The following is a 22,122-nucleotide window of genomic DNA, read 5'->3' on the forward strand; positions in this document are numbered from 1 at the left end:
AAAAAATAAATACTATTGCATACATACCATTGTGAATCTGGGAGATGGGGAATTGATGATTCTCAGTTTGGTTTCCCTGGGTGAGGGTGGTATTTTCTTCATCATTACTTCTCCAGCCTGAGGAATAATGAATTTCATAGTGAATATCCATGTTAGACATCCAGAGAGAAAAAAAAATCCCATTTATGCAATGTGAGAAGCTTGGATTCTGGAAGCAGGTATAGTTAGCACTGATAATTGAATCAGTAAAAGAAGAAGAAATGCATCCAACAGAGATGAAGTACCAAACACAAGTATTGATGCTCTTCATGACATCAATTGATGCCCAACTGGAGCAGGGACCACTGTCACATCCCTTTTATAGGAGATGACACCAGGGCCCAGAGAGGATAGATAACCTGTCTTTGATCACAAAGGCAGAATTTGAACCCAGACATTCCTAATCTGCCCTGGATCTTAAAGCACAATTGAATCATAACACTTAGTTGAGTAAAAGATTAGAATCCCCTCAAATGAAAATTTTCATTTTCTGAAAATGCGATGAGACATCATCATTTTTATGTCATTCAGAAGATTACTGCAAGAATACCTATATCAATATATCAAAAAAGAATATAATATTGTTATATATTCATTATTATATTATAATATATTTATTGTTGTTTATAATTATAATTTAATTATAAGTTCTGTTTACAAACAGAATATTCTAATAGTCATTATGATCAATGCATTGAATTTAGAATATTCTAAATAAGTAATAACTTAAGTATTTATTAATTTAAGGAAGGTCAAGGGTTAAATTAAAATACCAAAAGGAGCCAGGCCATGGTAGTACCTGAATCAGGAGGTAGAGGCAGGTGGATCTCTGGGTTCAAGGTCAACTTTGTCTACAGAGCTAATTCCAGAAGAGTCAAGGACTACACAGAAATCCTGTCTCGAATAATCATATAAATGAATAAATAAGTAAGGAAACAAACAAGTAAATAAATGAAACATAAAAAGTTTTCCCCCCTCTGGTATATCTTCTCTGGAGAGAGGCTCTCAAGCTGTTACTCTGGTAACAAGTGGAAGTATCATTTGGGAGGTCCAGTTGTGTCATGATCGTATGAGCTGGACCCAAAGGGAAAATTCACTGCCTCCAGGATGTTCATGTTCATCATCCCTCTCTAACCCCCGCTGAACAGAAGATCAGAGCATGTAGGCCATGTCTAGTCAGTCAAGAGAGCCACAGGCAGGCAGCTGTGAATTCAGGAATATGGCAAGATATACAGGAGATGAAGCTTTCCTTATCAACCCAAAGGACCATGACCCTGATATTCAAACCCGGAACTTGGAAAGGCTACAGATGCAGAAAATGTCATGGACATCAGAAACACAAGGAAAGAACACCCCATGTAGGAAGAGAAACTCAAAGTTGAGACAAATTTCTCCACTGGATTGGCCTGTAGACAAATCTGCAGGGACATTTTCTTGACTGATGATTGACATAACACCACTGGAAGGTGTCACCCCTGTATGGGTGGTCCTCTGATATAAGAATGCAAACTGAGTAAGTCATGGGGAGCAAGCCAGTAAGCAGCATTCCTCCATGACCTCTGCTTCAGTCCTTGCCTCAAGTTCCTATCCTGATCTCCCTTCATGGTGGACTATAAACTGTAAAATGAACTAAACCTTTTCCTCCCCACATTGCTTTGGTCATGGGGTTTCATCACAGCAACAGAAAGCAAATGAGTTCACATGGGAGGAGACAACAATGTTAACAGAGTCAACGAGAACAGACCATTTGATGAGGAGGGACCTGTGGGTGACGAGGTCAGGCTTTCTCCAGAGCAGCTGTTACCAGGTCCTAAGGAACAAAAATCAGATGTTCATTTCAGGAGCTGAAGCAGGTTACTCTCTTTTGTCTTTATCATGTGAGAGCTGAAGGAGCCTTTGAAGCATCAATCCAGAGCCCATCTGGAGCTGACAATCTCCTCATGATTCCAGAGATCAGGCTCCAGTCATGAGAATAGGTTGTAAAGAGTCAGCTCTGGCTGAGAATGTCCTTCCTGAGCTACTTTAGCACCTGCTGGTGACCTGACTTCATATCCATGGCTATAGGATGCCTGCATGTGCCCCCAGAGCTTCCTGACCCAGTGTCCTTATCTGAGTTTCTAGCTGTCTCTAGACCACATCTCCTTTTATAAAATGGCATCATATATATGGCATCCCCGTATATATCTGATGGCTCATCCCTGCTGTCTTTTTCATGAGGACTCAGTAACAGCCTGCCTCCATTTCCTCCTATTCATGCTATGCCTTCCTATATTTTCTCTCTCATTTCCCCCACTTTGGTTTCAAGTTTTCCATCGGATTAGCAGTGTATGGTCCAGAACACAGACTCTGCCTCCTGAGTGCCTGAATTCTTGCTCTTTCATTTGACACCATGAACACTCCCCAAGTTCAGCTTCCTCACCAATAAACTGAACAACTAAATGATGCCCATCCTTCATACCAGCTTGGGCTGACAGGAATCAAAAGTAGATGATAACCAAAGCAGGAAACTAGCCACATGGTTCCTTCTACCATTGTCTGTTTTTCTTTCTGCTCTCATTCATCTCCTTCCCTCTTCCTTTCTCTGTCTCAAAGAATCTGTGTGCCCTTCCCACACCTCTACCATTTTCTTGCTGTGTGTCTTTATCTATCTTTCTTCTGCAATATTGTTGCTCTCAAGCAACATTTCTCATATCGAATCCATCTCTTCTAACATCAAGTGTGAGACTGTGACATACTAAGAAATGGTTGTTTTGGTCTTCATCCCCTGTTTCTGGACAGATTTCCTCAAATCCTGGATGAGTTCCCAAGTGATTAAGGTGAAAAGAGAGTCAGTCTACCCTTGAGCATAGCTGGCCTTCTTCATTACCACTACAGTGTATATCACAGAGTAATGAAGGACTGGCTGCCGGGGGAACAAAACATGATGACAGCATGGGAACCCTGACCTCCAAGGTGAGAAGACCTAGAAGTTGACTTGATCACATGGCTACTGATTTTATTCACCATGCCTATATGATGGAACTTTTATTAAAGTTTCTAAGAGACTTTGTTCAGAGAGATTTGCGTTGACAAACTCCATAGTGCAGGAAGGGTGGTGTGCCCAGGGATGACAAGAGAGTGTTGTGTTCTCTCCCCATTATTCCTTGGGGTGTCCCTCTCCCATGTGGTTATTGTTCGTGTGCATATGTGTGTGGAGAGCAGAGGACGACCTTGGGTGTCATTCCTCAGGTGACACTGACCTCTTTTTGTAGAGATGGAGTCTCTCACTGGACTAGACCTCATCAATTTCCTTGGCAGTGATCTCAAGGGAGCTGTCTGCTCTGCCTCCCTGGTACTAGGATTACAGCTCCTGCCCCTGTGTCCTGAGCTGTTTTTTTACACGAGTCTAGGGGATCAAACTCAAGCCCCTGTGCTTGTATGCACTTTGACAACGAAGTCATCTCCCCAGCTCCCCTCACCATAGCTGACTATTTTTGAGCTATAACTTTTCTAATAAATTGTAAGCTAACGTTTCCTTGAGGTTCATGAGCTATGCTAACAGTTCTGTAGCCTGAGGGGCCACGGTAACCTCTGATCTATGTTCGGTTGACCAGAAGCACAGACCACACCCCAGAATTTGTAACCAGCATATGAAGTAGACTGTTGTCTTGTGGCACTGAAGCCTTTATCAGAATATCATTACATCATAAGACATGTTGTTGAAGTCTGGAGAGTTGGTTGGTGTGGGAAAACACCATTCACCAAACTTCTGGTGTCAGAGACCAGTGTATAATTACCTTGTTCAAGACTGAGCTGTGAGTTTAGGTCCCTTCTTTCAATTTCTCTGGACCACAATTCGTTCTGTGGTAAGACTGAAGTGGGAGGGAGAGGGAAGAAGAGGAGGAAGCCATTAGAGATCTCTAGCAGGGACAGGGGGCAGCATTTCTGCATTACACATTTAGGAATTTCTAGTCTCCCAATCACTGCAGATTCAGTGAGTGCCACATGACAAAGTTCACCCATCATGTCCTGGGTCAGAGAAGACTCCACAAGGGAGACTTTATGCTTCCCATACAGAAAGGAGACACTCAAGGTCAAGACTAAAAGTTTGAAGACACTCTTGTGCTGTGTTCCTATTCCATTGTTCAGAGTGCAGAGAAGGTAGATGTAAAAACAGAAAAAATAAAATAGAAGCTGAACATGGCTTCTAGGCTATCACAATTGTTAGATGAAAGGGGATCTTTCCTGGATAGAAGGTCTAGGATCTGCCACATACCAAAGGGAAGCTTGACGATGGGCAGGCTTTAAAGATGGACAAGATGAGGATGAAGAACTGGCTCACACATTGTTGATTTCTATGAGCCTGTGGTGCTAAGCTAAGATGGATCCTGCAACCCACAGCTGAGCTGTCAGTCAAGGTGGGGGGTAGTGAACCTGATGGACTCCTATGTATAATATTATAAGGGCTCCACTGAAGAGACACAGCAGTGCTACCCTACTGGGACTGAGTTCTTCCTGTCCTTTTCTCCATAACCTGATGCTGGTGGGGCTCTCATTGTCTTAGCCTAAATACCCAGCCTAGCAGATCTCGGGAGGGGTTGACTATAGACATTAGATGTAAGTTTTGTGATGATACATAACATGTTAGTTTTTAAACTGTTATAGCTCAGACTGTGCTACACAATATGTGACACATGGTAGATGCTTAATATATGGTTATTGAGGGGAAATAGGAGTGTGATCTCCAAGGGTGATACTAAACCCAATTACCATTTTTAAGACTTTCCCAAATGTGTTCCAAATCAGGGTATGCCTTTATATTTTCCACACAGAACAATACCCATAGAACCTGCCAGTCAAGTCTCTTCTCCAGTACTTCCAAGGCTCTGTAGACCACTTCTTGTACAGGGACCAGGTTTGTACAGGTATCTCTAAAATCCTTACAAGATATTTGATAGAGAAAGATTAAGTGCAGGGTTCCAAGTCACAGAGGAGCCATAGGAAACAATTATAGTTAGTGTACCTCAATCTCCAACAATCATATCTTCTAATAAAAAGTTTTATATTTGCACGGCTACTTCATGAAACACATATATATTCTCTTTGAAAATACTCACTAATGACTTTGAGCTCCCACCCTCACCTCTATGATATGTAAGAAGGGTTAACAATGGGGCTGGTGAGATGGCTCAGTGGGTTATAGGCACTTGTCACCAATCCTGATGGTTTGAGTTCAGTCACTGGGATTCAGATGGTGAAAGAGGAGAACCAACTAGTCATAGGCTGCCCTCTGACTTCTACACATGCCCAGTAGCAGGCTTATACACATATGCCCACATAGTAAAAACACACACACACATACTTATAAGCAAATAAATAATATATGCATTTTAAAGTGTGGAGCAGCCAGAGAAATGGTTCATGTTTGAGAATACTTACTGCTCTTGCAGAGAACCCTAGTTCAGTTCCCAGTACCCACACGATACCTTACAACCACCTGTAACTCAAAAACAAGGGATTTGGTGCTCTTTTCTGGCCAATATGGGCACCAGGCACACAAGTGGTATGCATATGTACATGCATACAAAATACTTGGACACATTAAAATAAAAGTAAAATAGGTGCATTCTTAAAAACAACAAAAAGACAGTTACCTAACATGGCAGGTGGCCAAAGCTGTTCTGCTAATCTGACACCTCCTGTCCTCCTGTAGGAAACTAGGTGTCCATTCCCTTTGAGCGTGAACTCTACTGGAGGGCCAAATATTCATAAAGGAAAAAAATACTAAAGAAGCTGGAGAGATGGCTCAGTGGTTGAGTGTATCTCAACCACTCAACCGCAGAGGTCCTGGGTTCAATTCCCAGCACCCTCATGGTGTTCACAACCACCTGTAACTCCAGTGTCTGGGGATCTGGAGCTCTCTTCTGCCCTCCAAAGGCACCAGGAATACTGGTGGTGCATGGCACACATGCCGAAAAAACACTTGTATACATAAAATAAACTAAAGAGGTTCAAAAAATTGCTTCAAAAGAGACTCTGCAGGTATTATGTTCTCAGAGCTAGGGTTTAAAAATAGATATTAATTAAATAAAATGTGCTCGATGAAATATCACTAAGTCAGTTCAATAAAGTTATTTAATAGTAAATTAAAATCTCTTTTGAGTTTCAGTTTATCTTGTTAGTTAAGTTTGAATTGCATGAATTACATGGTGATTTGCATGAATTACACGGTGTAAAATCATAAGACATTGCACATCTACGGTGAACCCTTGTTCTGCTCTGACTTGTCTTCAACAATACTCACCCTGATTCCAGAAGGGATCATGGAACACCTTCCCCTCAGATAGAAGCAGGACCATCTCCTGAGGGCTCTGCTTCTCCTCCCCTTGATACATGGAGAGAACACTTGCAGAAATATTTGCATGATACATGTCACTCCCAGGAAATGCAGGTTTTAAACCTGAGTCCAGAATTCTGATTTATAATTGGTGAATTTATTATTGTAACTATTATCTGTATAGAGTGCTATGAAAATTTTGTCAATAATTCTTTGTCAAAAATTGGGTCCAGGGCTGGAGAGCTGGCTCGTGGTTAAGAGCATGTGCTGCTCTTTCAGAGGACCCGGGGTGATTCCCAGCACCCACATCTGGTGCCTCACAACTGCCTGTATCTCCTGTTCCAGGGAATCTGGAGCTCTTTTCTGGACTCTGTGGGTACCAGCACCTATTTGAGTGCATATGCGTGCTTGTGTGCACGCATGCGCGCGCGCGCGCACACACACACGCGCACACACACACACACACACACCAGCAAGGAAGTGAAATCTTTCTTTAAAAATTAAGTTCAACCTTAAAAACATGCCAGTCCTGTTTGGTTCAAAATATCAACGAGTTACTTAATTTGGAGCTTATTTACCATGTTAGGATGTAAGAAACTTCACTTACTTCATACATCTTATTGGTGATGAGCTCAGTGTCACGAAGGACGGCAAAAAAAGGAAATGGCTTTCTTATTGCATTTGAAATCGCCACTTTAATACTTTTGAAGTACCGGCGTATAGGTTCAAAGGAAGACCTCTCTGTGTCCTCATGCTCTGTGGACATCCTGGAGGGCAAATACCATGGGGAAATGGTCATCAGGATTTTCAGACGACACGCTTGTGGAGATGAAAGAAAGACTATAAAGAACTAACAGACGTAAGATAGGTGGCCTCGAGTTAACCCTGATAAATACAATGAGTTAACTACAATAAATTACCAAGTTCTTTGTTCAAGTGAGAGAGACCCTGCCTCGTCATGTAAGATAGAGAGAGATGGGCAAAGACTCCCAGCATCAACGTCTGGCTTCTACGCACATATGTACATACATACATGTGCATCTGCACACATAAGCCCTCACACACGTGAATGTTTGTGCATATATGAATGTATACTGTACATCTACACACATACAAAATTTGAAGTCTAACGTAATGTTAATTATGATTCAGAAACCCCACTAGTTGGTGTTTTCATGCAGGTGAAAAGGAATATTCTCATCAACTTATATGCAAATATTTCTGGTGGTATTATTGATAGTCAAAAGATAGGAACAGTCAAAATTGCTTTTAGTTGAAGGGTAGAAAAATAAAATTGAACAATTCTTACAATGAAATATTATTCCTCAATAAAAAGAAACAGCATGCTGTTCCATAAATGTGAATGAATCTCAAAAATATTTTTTCTTAATAAAGGAAGCCAAACACAAAAGGCCACATAATGTATTGTGCTATTTATATGAAATGCCCAGAAATAAAATCTATTGAGACAGATGTGTGTGTGTGTGTGGTTGCAAGGACCTACGGAACCAAGAATGGACTGTAAACAGCCATGAGGCGTTCTTCTGGGGATGGGTAAGGACTAAGTTCCAAACAGGGACTATCGTGTTGGTTGTATGGCTCTATAAAAAGTCATTGGATTGTATATTCAAATTGATAACTTTTTTGTGAATTAATTATACTCCAAAATTTCTCAAAAATTTTAAAAAATAGATATCCAAAAGATAAGCAGATCAATAAAGGAAACGGGTTACATTCCCCCCCCCCCCTCTGGAGCATGTGAAAAGGAAGATATTGTGAAGAACAAACACACATTGTATTCTAGCTGGTTTGGGTTTTAAAATTTTGTTTCTTTGTTTTGTTTTTTGTCAACTTGACACAAGCTAGTTATCTGAAAAGAGGAACCTCAGTTGAAAAAGAGAATGCCTCGTTCTGTACTGCCTGTAGGCAAGTGTGTGGGGAATTTTCTTAATTGGTGATTGATGTGGGAGGGCCCAGTTCACTGTGGGCATTGTCACCCCTGGACAGCTGGTCCTCCAGTATATAAGAAAGCAAACTGATCCAACCAGTAAGCAGTGTTACTCCATAGTTTCTGCTTCAATTCCTGCCTCCAGATTTCAGCCCTGACTTCCTTTGGTGAGGGACTGTGATGTGAATGTGTAGCCAAAAGAACCATTTCCTCCCCAAGTTGTTTCTGATCATGGTGATTTATCACTGTAATAGAGACCCTAACTAACACTGGATTACTGGATGTTCTCACGGTCTGAACAGGAATGTCAGGAGTTGACAGACAGCACTTAGGTTAAAAAAGGTATCTTGCTGATGTCAAGATGTCAGTGACTTTAATCCCCAGCACAGAAAGGCCAACCAGTAACTATCCACACACACACACACACACAATAACTGGAGGATGAGGCTGAACCTAACCCATGGCCTGCAAAACCCGCATCAGAAGGACAAGAGAAGCAGTCTCACTTTGACTGCATTGCCCTTGCTCAGGCTGGAACTGGCCTTACCAAGGTGATGACCCTGGACCTAAGGTTTAATCAGAACCAAATGAGAGCACACAGCTCTCAGAACTCTCAGGTGCCTACAGGAGGCTCCATCTGTTCTGCTCAATGAATGACTCAGCTGCAGACCACTGAGAAACAAAGAATGGGGCAGGGATGACATGCTGGGGATGGAGCTGTGCCTCCACTATCAGTGACATCCTATGGGAGATCCCAGTCAGCTGCTGTGATCTGTAATGCCAGACTGTGCCTCCATCTGTCCTGGGACCACACTGATCAGTCCTTCCTAGACAGCATTCCGGTCTGGCAACAGAGACAGCCTACTCCCCAAAACATTTTAGCTCTGACTCACAGGAGAGCATAACCTTGTCTCCACCCATCCCAGCAGCCCAAAAGCAAGGCATCCCATCTGGCTCAGAGCCTAGCCAATGGCCTGACAGAGGCCAACAGCCAATCTGGCCATCTGACTAACTTTAGAGTTTAGTTTCTAGTCCTGACAGACCAAGGGTCCCAAACAGTGGCTTTGTCCAGGCTCAGAAGAAGCCAGCCTGTCTCACAGGCACAATGGGCAATTTGAGAGCGGCTCAGGGACAAATAAAACAAAACAAAACAAAAAAACCCAAAAATGAATGAAAAACAAAACAAAACAAAAAACAACAACAACAACAACAACAAAAAAAAAACCTCAGCCAACAAATGGCATCCAATTGGAGCATAGATCCACATAAGATCTAAAAAAGCATTAAAAACGTTCTAAATACACAAAAGTGGAGCCAGAAGCAGCTTCCAAGTCTCACACTATCACATCAGTCACAATGCAGAGATGTGTCTGTCAACAGCTGCCTATGAAATGGACGCAGCCACCATCTTCAATAAGCTAAGTGACATTAATGTTCCACAGTTCTCAAAGAGGCCGCAGTACAGAGAGGCTTCTCCCAGCCATTGCCTACAGGCTTCAGAGTTTGCCAACATGCTGCATGGCGAGTTTAGAGTCTTTGTTCATATAGACAGAAAAGGTTACATATAGGCAGATTTAGACGGAAAACAAACTCTGAATGGGTTACAGTATATTAAAAAAATATATGTAGGCTTGAGAGAGAGAAAAAAGGGTAGAAAAGGTTCTTTAAAAAGGAATACAGTAATAAAAAATATAAAAGCCACGTAAAGATAGGAAATACACAGAGTCTGGATCCTGTGTGTTAATGTGTTGACCTTCAATCTTTTAGCTAAGAGACACTAGAGTATAATAACTGCTAGATTCAACCAGCCTATATAGTTTATAAATATCTTGATTTCAAAATTTAAAAGTCAAAAGATGTGTTACTTTGGGGGAGAGGTTATGTTTTTATTTCCACAGGAAATGGGAGATTGTGGATTCATTCCGGGTTAAAGAAAATCAGTTTGATTAAGGAAGACCCACTGAAGATCCTGGCTACAAACAAACAAACAAACAAACAATAAACCTAAAAGAGCTACAAGATATGTGATATGTATTTAACCTGATCAAACACACAACTAAAATATCATCTTTAGCTGATTGTGTACAATACACAATATGTACATGTACTAATACAAATATATATGTTACATTTAAAAGTTTATATGTTTTCAGAGCAAGGGGACTAGCCATCAATGCAATTGATGGCCCAGGTGATCTAGTCTCCAGAATAGTTTCCAGGCTACTGACTGAGATGATCCAGCCTTACAGAATACTACAGTCAAGATTTAACAATTATCCTAATTTACTCAGGGTGCCCTCAAAGATTACCAATGCCCCCAGTCAACAAGAAGTAGTCTAGAAATCTATGCCCATGGTCTCAATAAATGAGTTATTTGGTTATAGATATTTATTATCATTTAAGGGGGGTTAGTTACAAGTTGCTATTAGTAATGGTAAGAAAAAAAGTTGGGCAAAAGAGATGAGATTCATGGATCTCTTCTGAGAAGAAAAGGGGGTATCTAGACAGGATAGGATAGAAGTTTAGATTATTGAATCTACTTTAAAACACAATATTTTACATTTGTATAGATTTTTGTATTAAAATTTTGATACACAAATTTTTAATTGTTTGTATTGAGCTATATATTTTTTCTCTACTACCCTCCCTTTTTTGCTCCCTCCCCTTCTGACCTCTCCCATGATCCCCATACTCCAAATTTACTCAGGAGAGCTTGTCTTATTCTACTTCCTTAAAAATTAGATCCATGTATGTCTCTATTAGGGCCCTCTTTGTTGTCTAGATTCTCTGGGATTGTGAATTGTAGGCTAGTTTTTCTTTGTCTTATGTCTAAAAGTCACTTATGAGTGAGTACATATGATATTTGTCTTTCTGGGTCTGAGTTACCTCACTCAATATGATGTTTTCTAGATCCATCCATTTCTCTGCAAATTTAAAGATGTCATTTTTTTTTCTGCTGTGTAGTTCTCCATTGTGTAAATGAACTACATCTTTGTTATCCATTTTTGGGTCAAGGGGCATTTAAATTGTTTCCAGGTTCTGGCTATGACGATGAACATAGGTGAACACATGTTCTTTGGGCAGGATTGAGCATCCTTGGAGTATATACCCAAAAGTGGTATTGCTGGGTCTTGAGGCAGGTTGTTTCCTAATTTTCTGAGAAATTGCCATGCGGATTTCCAAAGAGACTGTACAAGTTTGCACTCCCACTAGCAATGGAGGAGTGCTCAAGGTCAGCCTGGGAAACTGATTGATCCTCTGTCTCCAAACTCAAAACTGAAAAGAAGGCTGGGGATAAAGCTCAGGGGTACAGAACTTGCCTGGGAAGTAGAATCTCTACGTTCAAATCCAGGTTTTATGACAGAAACGAAAAACCACAAGGGTGCTTGATTTTGTCAGTGCCTTTCAGTATGGCTTTATTTGAGGTTACTTCTTTCTTGCAAGATTAACACAAAAATTTAAATTTAAATTTTGTAGAAGACAGAACTCATCAAACATCGAACATGGAATATAGTCATACAGTTCCTCAGCATATTTAGCAAATGCACAGAAGAAGGGATAACATAGGATTAAGGTTAGAGAAAACTAAACCAGTCATAGGGGAGGGTATTTCTCAGGCAGTGCATAGGAAAATCAACCTATTTCATACTCGTGGAGTTTTGAAAGAAAATGGCCCCTAAAGGAACTGGCACTATTAAGAGGTGTGAATTTGGTGGAGGGAGTGTGTCACTGTGGAGTTGGGCTTTGAGATCGTTTTCTCAAGCTTCACTCAGTGTGACAATCAACTGACTTCCTGTTGCCTCTGAGGCAAGCTGACTCTCAGTTCCAGCATCGCATCTCCCTGCATGCTGCCCTAGTCCCCATCCTGATGATATTGCACTGAACCTCTGAATGTGTAAGCAAGTCACCCCAATGGAAGGGTTTTCTTTAGAAGAGTTACCTGTGTCATGGAGTCTCTTCACAGCAATAAAAGATCCTAAATAATACAACACTTAATAGGGAGAATGCAAGTGAACACACATCTATGTCACCTCTGCATTCTTGGGCTGAGAGAGGGAAGACTCCTCATCTCATCTGCTATTGGCAGGAAGAACATTGACGCTGCCTCCTCACAGGCCATGTGGTGACATCTATGAGCAAGCGGTCACTGCTGTCCTTTGACTCAGGAACTCCACTCTTGTTTGTTTTAGACACAGGATGAATGACGTATGATGAAAGTAAGCAAAATGAATTACATGGCCACTGTTCTTACAGCTTGCTGGTGACAGTGAACTGTGGTAGTGACCTAAATGCCCATCAAAAGCAATTGGTGTAAAACTCATGGTGAGGACTGGCAAGATGGCTCGATTAATGAAGGAGTCAGCAACCAAGGCAGATGACTTTAGTTGTACCCCAGAAACCATGGTAGAAGGAAAGAACTCCTCTACATTCTCCCTACTCCAAGACACATGCATACATAAATAAACATAATTAAAATTATGAATCTCTTCCTCCATATACAAGCACTCTGAATAGCAGGTAGCTGGTAAAAAAATACAAAAATAAAATAAATGTGCAAATATTATGGTGAAGACTTCGATAAGATTTCTACTTCTTAAATAATCTAAGACTCTGAATGCATAACAATAGTACAAAATGAAAATACTCATTAAATAGTTATGAAAATAAGTTATGCAAGAAAAGCAAAGGAAAAGATAAAGAGGCTGAAGAGGTTAGCAGTTAAGAACACTGGCTATTCATCCAAAGGATGGAAGCTCAGTTCCCAGCACCCATGTCTGGCAGCACAGAAACATCTGTACTACAAGTACAGTGATCTGATACCCTCTTCTGGCCTACAAAGGCACCTGACCTAATCTCTCTCTCTCTCTGTCTCTCTCTCTCTCTGTGTCACTCTGCTTCTCTCTCCCACATGCATGCACACATACAGACACACAGAGTATGCATGTTTTATAAGAAAAAGAAGAACCAGGCATGATGAATGTACCTTTAGTCCCAATACTTGGGAGGCAGAAACAGGTGGATCTCTGTTGTGAGTCCCAGGCCAGCCTGGGCTACATATCAAGTTTCACAACAGCCTATATGGCATAATAAAAAGACAAAGAGAATCTGTCTATATGTCTAATATTTCTAATGTGGCTGAACCCAAGACTAGGAACTGTGGGGTGTGTGTACAAGTTCAAGGACAAAGTGGGATGTAGAATGAGTTTATAGCCAGCCTGAGTGACATAGCAAACCTCAATTCTAAAATCTTTAAAATAAGTAGAGATATATAGGCAGGCATACTCAAGGCCCTAGGTTCAACAGCAGTACAGGAAATGTATCTCTTCCTGTGCAGTAGCAAACACCGTGACCGGCACTGTTTCTGAGGAGCACATCTGATCACCACTGTGGAGCAGACAGAGGTCGGCCATGTCCTTGTCAGAGGAGTCACCCTCCTAGGACAGGACGCTGAAGTGAAGATAAAAACGTGCAGCTTGCCATGGCCGCTGCTAGCACGGGCCTAGTTCTTTTTCCTTCTTGATTAAAATCTGACAGCGAGAACTCAGACCAGGAGTGAGCCTGGTACAGTTTCCCAGGTGACACATCCTGCCAGATAGGTAGGAGGCCAGAATAGAGGGGACCCAGCTGCTGACCCTGAGACTCTGCTATTTGAATTTCTTACCTGAGGTGAGTTAGTGAAAGCAAAGAGAGACAGAGGAACTGAGAACACTCAGACTTCATGAGATAACAACAGAGTCATGTCACAGAGGTCACCAGGAGTCCCAGACAGCTGTGACCAGAGTCTCCTTCTGACAGCTGACAGTGTTGCGCACAAGAACGTTATGACTGTGGGTTATGGCAAGCTGGCCTTGTCAGCAGATATCTCACTCAGTTTTAAAAGCACAGAATGTTCTCTCTCTGTGTCTCTCTGTATGTCTGTCTCTGATTCTGTCTCTCTTTTCATGTCTCTGTCACTCTCTGACTGTCTCTCTGTCTCCATCTCTCCCTCCCCTCTTCCTTTCTCTTGTCTCTCTTCTCTAACTACAGTGCAGAACTTTTTCGTGTCCAGGGCTTCAGACTGACTGAAGATGTAGCACTTAATCAAGACATTAAATCACCCAAGCTGTCAGAGGGCAAAGTTACAGAGGGAGGAAGACTTACCTGTTGCTGAAGCTGCCACCTCTGTCTCCCAGCTCCTGCCAGGCTCATGAAAGGGTGAGCTCTGATCCTTTGTTTCCTCACAGGCTTGTAGTCCCTGAGTTGTGGCCCACAGCTGAGAGCAGGAAGTCAGCCTGAACACTAACTCACCAGGGAGGACTCCACCCAGATGGAGAAAAGAGAATCGAAAGTATTTCTCTAATCTTAAATGTGCTGCTCTGAAATACAGTCCCTTCCTTCTTTCCTCAAATGTGGTGGCAGGAGGGGGAGAAACGGGGACCCAGTGGATTGCAAAGGGGCACACCAGGGACCCTCAGGGCCAGTTCCCACGAGTGTCTCATTTGTGCAAAGATGGAAAAAAAATAGCAACCCCAAAACAACGACAACAAATTCTCCTCAAATACCAACTGTTCTCAGTCACCCCTGTGTCTAGGGAGAAGACCTACAGCCAATCAAGAGTTGGCTGTAATCCCTTTCTTGTCTTATTCCTGGCTAAACTGGCTTGAGCAGAAGAGCATTTGTGTTGGATAGAGATGGGGAAGGAGGGCCAAACACTTTCAAGTTATCTCTTGGGTTAGCAGCAGAATCCAGAGCTGGATCCTGACCAAGAAAAGCTTTCCCTCAGTCCTCAATGGAAGTGGAGCTGTAGGGGAGATCCCCAGCTTGACAGACACTCTCCATCAGAGCACTGACTGAGGAGTTGTCATCCCAGCTAGAACTCTAGGGTGGGAGAAAACTGCCACAATGGCCACCAGGGCATAAGGACAAAGAACTTGTATACCCTTCTGAGATGTAAACCTAGAGAGAGAGATGGGCAGACACCTCCATGGAGTCCTTCCAGAAGCCCCTCGGGGATCACTAGGGCACACCCATTTCCTCTCTATTGCTCCATCTGGGAAGACTCTGTCTGAGGAACCAGGAGACTTGGTGAGCCTGTGTCCTGTCAGGTCCCCCAGCAGTCTTCTTGCCTGTGCAGACCAGGCCTCTGTTCTCATCCTTAGCTCAAAAACACAGGAACAGGCAGGTGCGGGGCTGGAGCAGGTCTGACTGACAGCAGCAGCCTGAGGCCAGGCCTGAGGTCAGATTTCAGGGCTTCTTTCACTGCCTCACATTTTAGCCAGGTCTCCAATTCTACTTACATTAGGAATAAAACTTTTTAAAATGACTTTATTTCATTTTAATTCATGCATGTGTGTTTCTGTATGGGGTATGCACACGGGAGTGCGTGTGGCTAATGATGTAAGAAGACCATGTGGGATCCCTGGAGCTGGAGTCAGAGGCAGCTGTGTCACCAGATGTAGGTGCTGGGAACCAGACCCTGGTCCTCTGTAAGAGCAGGAAGCTCTCAACAGCTGAGCCATCTCTAGCTCCAGACAGTATTTTGATCCTCATCCTGTCTCTTCATGTTGCCATCATTTTTTTTTTTTTTTTTTTGGTTTTTCAAGACAGGGTTTCCCTGTAGTTTCTAGAGCCTGTCCTGGAACTAACTCTTGTAGACCAGGTTGGCCTCTAACTCAGAGATCCGCCTGCCTCTGCCTCCCAAGTGCTGGGATTAAAGGCGTGGGCCACCACCGCCTGGCTCATCATCTCTATCCTAACCACTGAGATCATCATCACTATCCTAAAACTTCTGGTTTTCCAGGTATCTGGATTCTGTAATAAAGTTTGCTTCTGGTTTGTCCGACTTGGTGGTGTTCTCATCTTTATGCGACCCCCCAGGACCCAAAAGAACCATCTGTGACTTTTCCACAGGTGTGTTCCTTACTTTACTGAAACTGGCTCATCGTGTGAGCATGTAAGCACAAGGGTGTCTGGTTTTGAGCTGCGTCTCTCCCCTTAAAGGCATGTTTCATGTCTGCTGCTGCTGTGCAGGGCACATGTATCTCCTGAGCAGGTAACGGAGCTCAGAGGGCTTTGTCTGAGTCCTCTCATGCCTTCAGAACCAGGCTAGGTGTGGGAATAACCAGGACTCCTATGCTGTATTCAGTGAGGAATAAGGAAGCACGGTTTATTACTCCTGAAGAAGCACTTGAGACTAGGCTGTTACTTGGGGAGTGATTTTGGATGCCATGCAAAAACGCAAACAGCCTGAGGCCTCCACAGGAGGAACAACTCAGACTGGATTTGGGAGAGAAATCAGAACTTGTGAGTCAGCTGGCCCACGATTAATCTCCGGACTCCTACTGCCTGATTTTGAGAGCAGTCACAGTCTTGCTCAGGGCAGATTAAACTTTGGTAAAAGACTTTGTAGTAGATAGAGCTTGGAAAAACAAAAAGCATAAAACAAACAAACAAACAAAACCCTAACAACTAGAATTTCTGGAGAACGAAGAGGAAATTTCAGAAAGAGAAAGTCAAGGGCCTGGCTGATATCCGGGTAAACAGAACTCTGTCTGAACTGAGAACTCACTAAGCCTTGTCCTTGATGCCCAGGCTGCTTGCCATCTGAGCCAGTATAATCACATATACCCTCTGCTGTAGCAGAAGCCTTCTACTTCTGGCTTAAACAGGAGTTGGTAGGTACCTGCCAACCCAATCAGTCTTGACCCAAATTGGATCCCAGGACCCCAGGACCCCAGAACCCATTTATCTACTCAGTGCCTGCCAGATCTTTCAATGGTTCTTATGTCCAGATCTCCTGATTGTTCCACCTGACACATGCCCTCTTCCAGGATTGCCTTAATCTGGAGTTTCCCCTCCTGGAACCTTCATCCCAAATTCTTTCTAAGCCCCATTGCATGTGGAAAGAAGTGTTCACTGGTTTGGTCAAGAGTGAGAGACAAAATTATGTTTTCAGCTTTAATTTGGTGTGCCAAAGAGATCCATGAAACAAAAATGCCTCTAACCCTTGCCCAAGTCCAGATACTTCCTGAAATGTGGAGGGTATTGTATATGAGAGGTAACAAACCATGTGGTGTCAGTCCTCACACAAGTTTGTTTGACCCAGCAGCAGCAGCAGATGTGCTTTATCATGTTTGGGCTGGAGGTATGTAGGCAATACATCAGGATGTATGCTTGCCCATGATCGGACATGATGGGAAATATGGTGACCTTATGGGGTGGTCTTTTTAAACCCCTATAATATGTGACTCATTGCCATTTTCTGGGAACAGGAATGCACATGGCCAGAGCCCATCATCTTGGCTCATACTAAGTTAAAGCTTGTAGTGAGGAGGTGAGGAGACCTGCTTTTCATCCCGCGCGGTTCCCGCATGGCTAACTTTACACCAGAAATAACAACACACAAATTGTATTCATTTAACACTGCCTGGCCCATTAGCTCTAGCCTCTTACTGGCTAACTCTCACATCTTGCTTTAACCCATATCTAGTAATCTGTGTAAACACCACGAGGTGGTGGCTTACCAGGACGATTCTAACCTATGTCCATCTTGGGCCAGAGCTTTATGGTGACTGCCTCATTGCCTTTTTCCCAGCATTCTGTTCTGTCTACTCTCCGCCCACCTATGTTCTGACCTATCAGGCCAAGCAGTTTTCTTTATTAATTAATGAAAATAACACATAAACAGAAGACCCACCTACACCAAAACCTTGCTTCAAATTTTGCTCAAAATTATGGTGGTATATTATTTTCTCCTGGGTGGGCTATCACAAGGCCAGAGTATCCTAGATTCCTGTGTTAACAGTCCTATAAACAGTGCAGACAGAAACTGGGGTATGAGGTATTCAGGGAAGGGGTGGCCCTTTCATGGTATCCTCCCAGAGCTGCCTTGGGGTAAATAGGTAGGGTCATATCCTGTCCCCTCTACATCTCAACCCCCTGTCAGGAGTGACACCTGACAGATTGGAGGGGAATTCTGAAGCTCCACCTGAGGTTCCAGAAGTGCCAGTCATAGCCACGGGATGGCCCAGTGATGGCTTCTGGCTTTCCCTGAGGCCACTCTTCATGGTCTCCAAGAATGAACCCTAACCAGTAACATATGTGCACTGGATCCCCACGAACACATTAGCTCTGAGAAGGTTTTGCAGAGTCTTGCACTGCCAAGAGCCCTATATGGAAATGGTTTGGTTAATTTTGATTGGTGTTTATTGGAGAAATAAAAAAGTTGTCCCTAGAGTCTCACTCTACACTGTTATCAGAGTGACAGATGGTAAATTCAGGCTATGTCTGACAAATGACCTCAACTGGTATGGACCAAACTTCCAATTCTTGATTCTTGCAGGCAAGGTTGAAATATACCACTGTTGCCACAATAGGTTGGCCTGGAAGCTACTATGAGTACCCAAGGCCCTTCATTCAGCATGGGTCCACACTTCTTGGGGTGAGCATCCTTTAGGAGATTCATGGATGAAGGAGCCATAGGCCATTGATAAAAAGTTTAGGGAACCCAGTGGGTTTCCTTTCTCTTTGGAGAGAGCTGTGTGGACTCAAGAGGACCCTAATATAGGAGATGGTAACGTTCAACCCAGAAGAGACTGTGGTGTATGAAGTAGGGTTTCAGGGTATTTTCTATTGGTCTCAAATAAAACACTTCCTCAAGCCCATTTCTTCTCTTAAAATTTCATTGTATTTTAAAAACTGTTTAATCCTCTGAAGTGTTTTATATCACAATCCGGTGAGAACTATGTGTTGGAGGAGATTCCAGGTCACCCCACAAGACTTCAGAGTGAGGGACACAGGATTTGACTTCTAGTGAGATCGGGTCTCCTGAGTGCTCACAACCCAATGTTGGTTTCCAGGAAGAAACATAGGCTTTTCCAGGAGGTATGGATGAGCCAGATCTAGAGTAACTCCCTGACAATTTGAACCAAGAATCTCTGTATAGGTCAAAAGCTCATTTATGCTCAAAGATTGTCAAATATTAAGATAATGTCATAACTTAGAACTCTTACTGACAGTTCCAAGTGTTTCCATAGCTGTTGAAAAGGATGTTTTAGTTCCCATCAATGGTAGTAAAATCCAGGAGCCTACTACTTATAATAACTACTAGGGGGTGGTATAGAGCTTGCTGGAGCCCACTCTGTCCTCTGATAGTGATGATGGCCTAGTAGTTAGGATAGTGACAATGGCTAGGTAGTTAGAATACTGATGATGGCTCAGTAGTTAGGATAGTGATGATGGCTCAGTGGTTAGGACAGGGATAATGGCTCAGTAGTTAGGGTAGTGATGATGGCTCAGTGGTTAGGATAGTGATGATGGCTCAGTAGTTAGAATACTGATAATGGCTCAGTAGTTAGGATAGTGATGATTGCTCAGTAGTTAGGATAGTGATGATGGCTCAGTAGTTAGAATACTGATGATGGCTCAGTAGTTAGGATAGTGATGATGGCTCAGTAGTTAGGATAGTGATGATGGCTCAGTGGTTAGGACAGGGATAATGGCTCAGTAGTTAGGGTAGTGATGATGGCTCAGTGGTTAGGATAGGGATGATGGCTCAGTGGTTAGGATAGTGATGACGGCTCAGTAGTTAGGGTAGTGATGATGGCTCAGTGGTTAGGACAGGGATGATGGCTCAGTAGTTAGGATAGTGATGATGGCTCAGTAGTTAGGGTAGTGATGATGGCTCAGTGGTTAGGACAGGGATGATGGCTCAGTAGTTAGGATAGTGATGATGGCTCAGTAGTTAGGATATTGATGATGGCTCAGTGGTTAGGATAGTGATGATGGATCAGTAGTTAGCAGGCAGCATCCCGCCTGCCCCTGAGCGTTATCAGGACCCTGGGCTTCTTCACCCGTGTTTCTCATGGATGGTCCTGGGGTCTTCAGTAGATGGCAGGTGTGCCTCCTGTGTGCCCCTGTCCTTGACTTTCTCCTTCACTGCCTTGGGATCTCTTCCCCTTTACACTTCCACCTAGAACTATTCATGTTCCTTCCTCTATCTCCCCAGCATCTCACACAGGTCAAAGCCTGTGACATCCAAAACTTCACAACCCTTACCTTACTCCGGAAGGTTCTAGGCAGAAGTCTGGCTGTTTAGTGAATTCACTCAGTCTCAACACAGTCTCTAAGAGCTCAGATGTTGCCACCCAATGCCCTCTGGGCCCTGAGAATAATTGCATAATGATGATGGAATTGGCCAGGGCGTCCTTTTGGGGAATATTCTTTATAAGTGTGTGACTTTTGTTTATGCCTCATTTGTTTAACTCTGTGAAGTTGTGCTACTGTGCCTGTCTAGAACACCTGATTGTTCTAATAAAGAGCTGAATGGCCCATAGCAAGACAGGAGCAAGGATAGGAAAGGCTGGCAGACAGAGGGAGAAAGGAGAGGAAAGAAAGGGGAAAGAGATGGAGAGGAGGACAGCAGGGACTAGACACCCAGCACCCAGCCACTTAGGCAGCCACAGAGTAAGAAGGGAAGTAAGATATACAGAAGAGAACAAGAAAAGCCCAGAGGCAAAAGGTAGATGGGATAAGTTAAGTAAAAACTGACAAGCAACAACCAAGCCAAGGACAAGCATTTATAACTAAGAATAAGCCTCCATGTGTGATTTATTTGGGAGCTGGCTGGCATACCCCTCAAAGAGCCAAAAGAAGTAAAAGAGCATCACAGTACAGCTTCCGGCCTCTCCTCGCCTGGTTCTCAGGTAGAAGCAAACTTGAGGAAATAGGCACAGGCTTAGGCTTAGGGTTAAACAAGTTTAAGGCCTCATAGCCCCAAGTTTATCATTTTCTCCAACCTTGTTCCTAGACCATCTGACAGATAGGCAACATGGAGAGACAGGATGAGGATCAAAATACTGTCTGGGGCTAGAGATGGGTCAGCTGTTGAGAGCTTCCTGCTCTTACAGAGGACCAGGGTCTGGTTCCCAGCACCTACATCTGGTGACACAGCTGCCTCTGACTCCAGCTCCAGGGATCCCACATGGTCTTTTTACATCCTTAGCCACATGCACTCCCGTGTGCATACCCTATACAGAAACACAAATGCATGAATTAAAATCAAATAAAGTAGTTTTAAAACGTTTTATTCCTGATATAAGTAGAATTGAAGTCATGGCTAAAATGTGAGGCAGTGAAAGAAGCCCTGAAATCTGACCTCAGGCCTGGCCTCAGGCTGCTGCTCTCAGTCAGCCCCGCTCCAGCCCCACACCTGCCTGTCCCTGTGCATTAGAGCTATGGATGAGAACAGAGCCCTGGTCTGCACAGGCAAGAAGACTGCTGGAGACCTGACAGGACAAAGGCTCACCCAGTTCCCTGGTTCCTCAGAGAAAGTCTTCCCGGACAGAGCAACAGAGAGGAGCCTGGTGTGTCCTGCTGATCCCTCAGGGGTTTTCTGGAAGGACTCCCTGGAGGTGTCTGCCCATCTCTCTCCAGGTCCACATCTCAGAAGGGTGGACAAGTTCTTTGTCCTTATGCCCTGGTGGCCACTATGTCAGCTTCCTCCTACCTTTGGGTTCTACCTGGGATGACAACTCCTCAGTCAGTGCTCTGACCCAGAGTGTCTAAAAGCTGGCGATCTCCCCCTCCAACCCTACTTCCCCTGAGGTCTGAGGAAAGCTTCTCTTGGTCAGAATCCAGCTCTGGATTCTCCTGCTAGCCTGAAAGAGAACCTGAAAGTGTTTGACCCTCCACCCCCATCTCTCTCCCACCCAAGCCACTTCAGTCAGGGACAAGACAAAAAAGGGCAGGGGATTATACAGCCAAGCCTGGTAAAACTGCTCCCTAGACACAGAGGTGATTGAGGATTGTTTGGATTTGTTGTTGTTGCTTTTGGGTTGCT

At 43.4% G+C, this 22,122-nt stretch overlaps 1 protein-coding gene across 1 annotated transcript in view; it reads right to left on the minus strand.

Moving 5' to 3' along the window:
* The window catches only part of LOC119821948 (nuclear autoantigen Sp-100-like), a 72,528-nt gene extending 57,949 nt beyond the window's left edge, over positions 1 to 14,579 (minus strand). The window contains 6 exon segments of the mRNA XM_038341035.1: positions 28 to 117; positions 1,784 to 1,849; positions 3,816 to 3,890; positions 4,789 to 4,957; positions 6,963 to 7,122; positions 14,445 to 14,579. Coding sequence (XP_038196963.1) covers positions 28 to 117; positions 1,784 to 1,849; positions 3,816 to 3,890; positions 4,789 to 4,957; positions 6,963 to 7,121 — 559 coding nt within the window. The 5' untranslated portion in view covers position 7,122; positions 14,445 to 14,579.
* Positions 14,580 to 22,122: the final 7,543 nt, after the last annotated feature.

Source organism: Arvicola amphibius, chromosome 8 (genome assembly GCF_903992535.2).
Source record: "Arvicola amphibius chromosome 8, mArvAmp1.2, whole genome shotgun sequence".
Classification (NCBI taxonomy): domain Eukaryota; kingdom Metazoa; phylum Chordata; class Mammalia; order Rodentia; family Cricetidae; genus Arvicola; species Arvicola amphibius.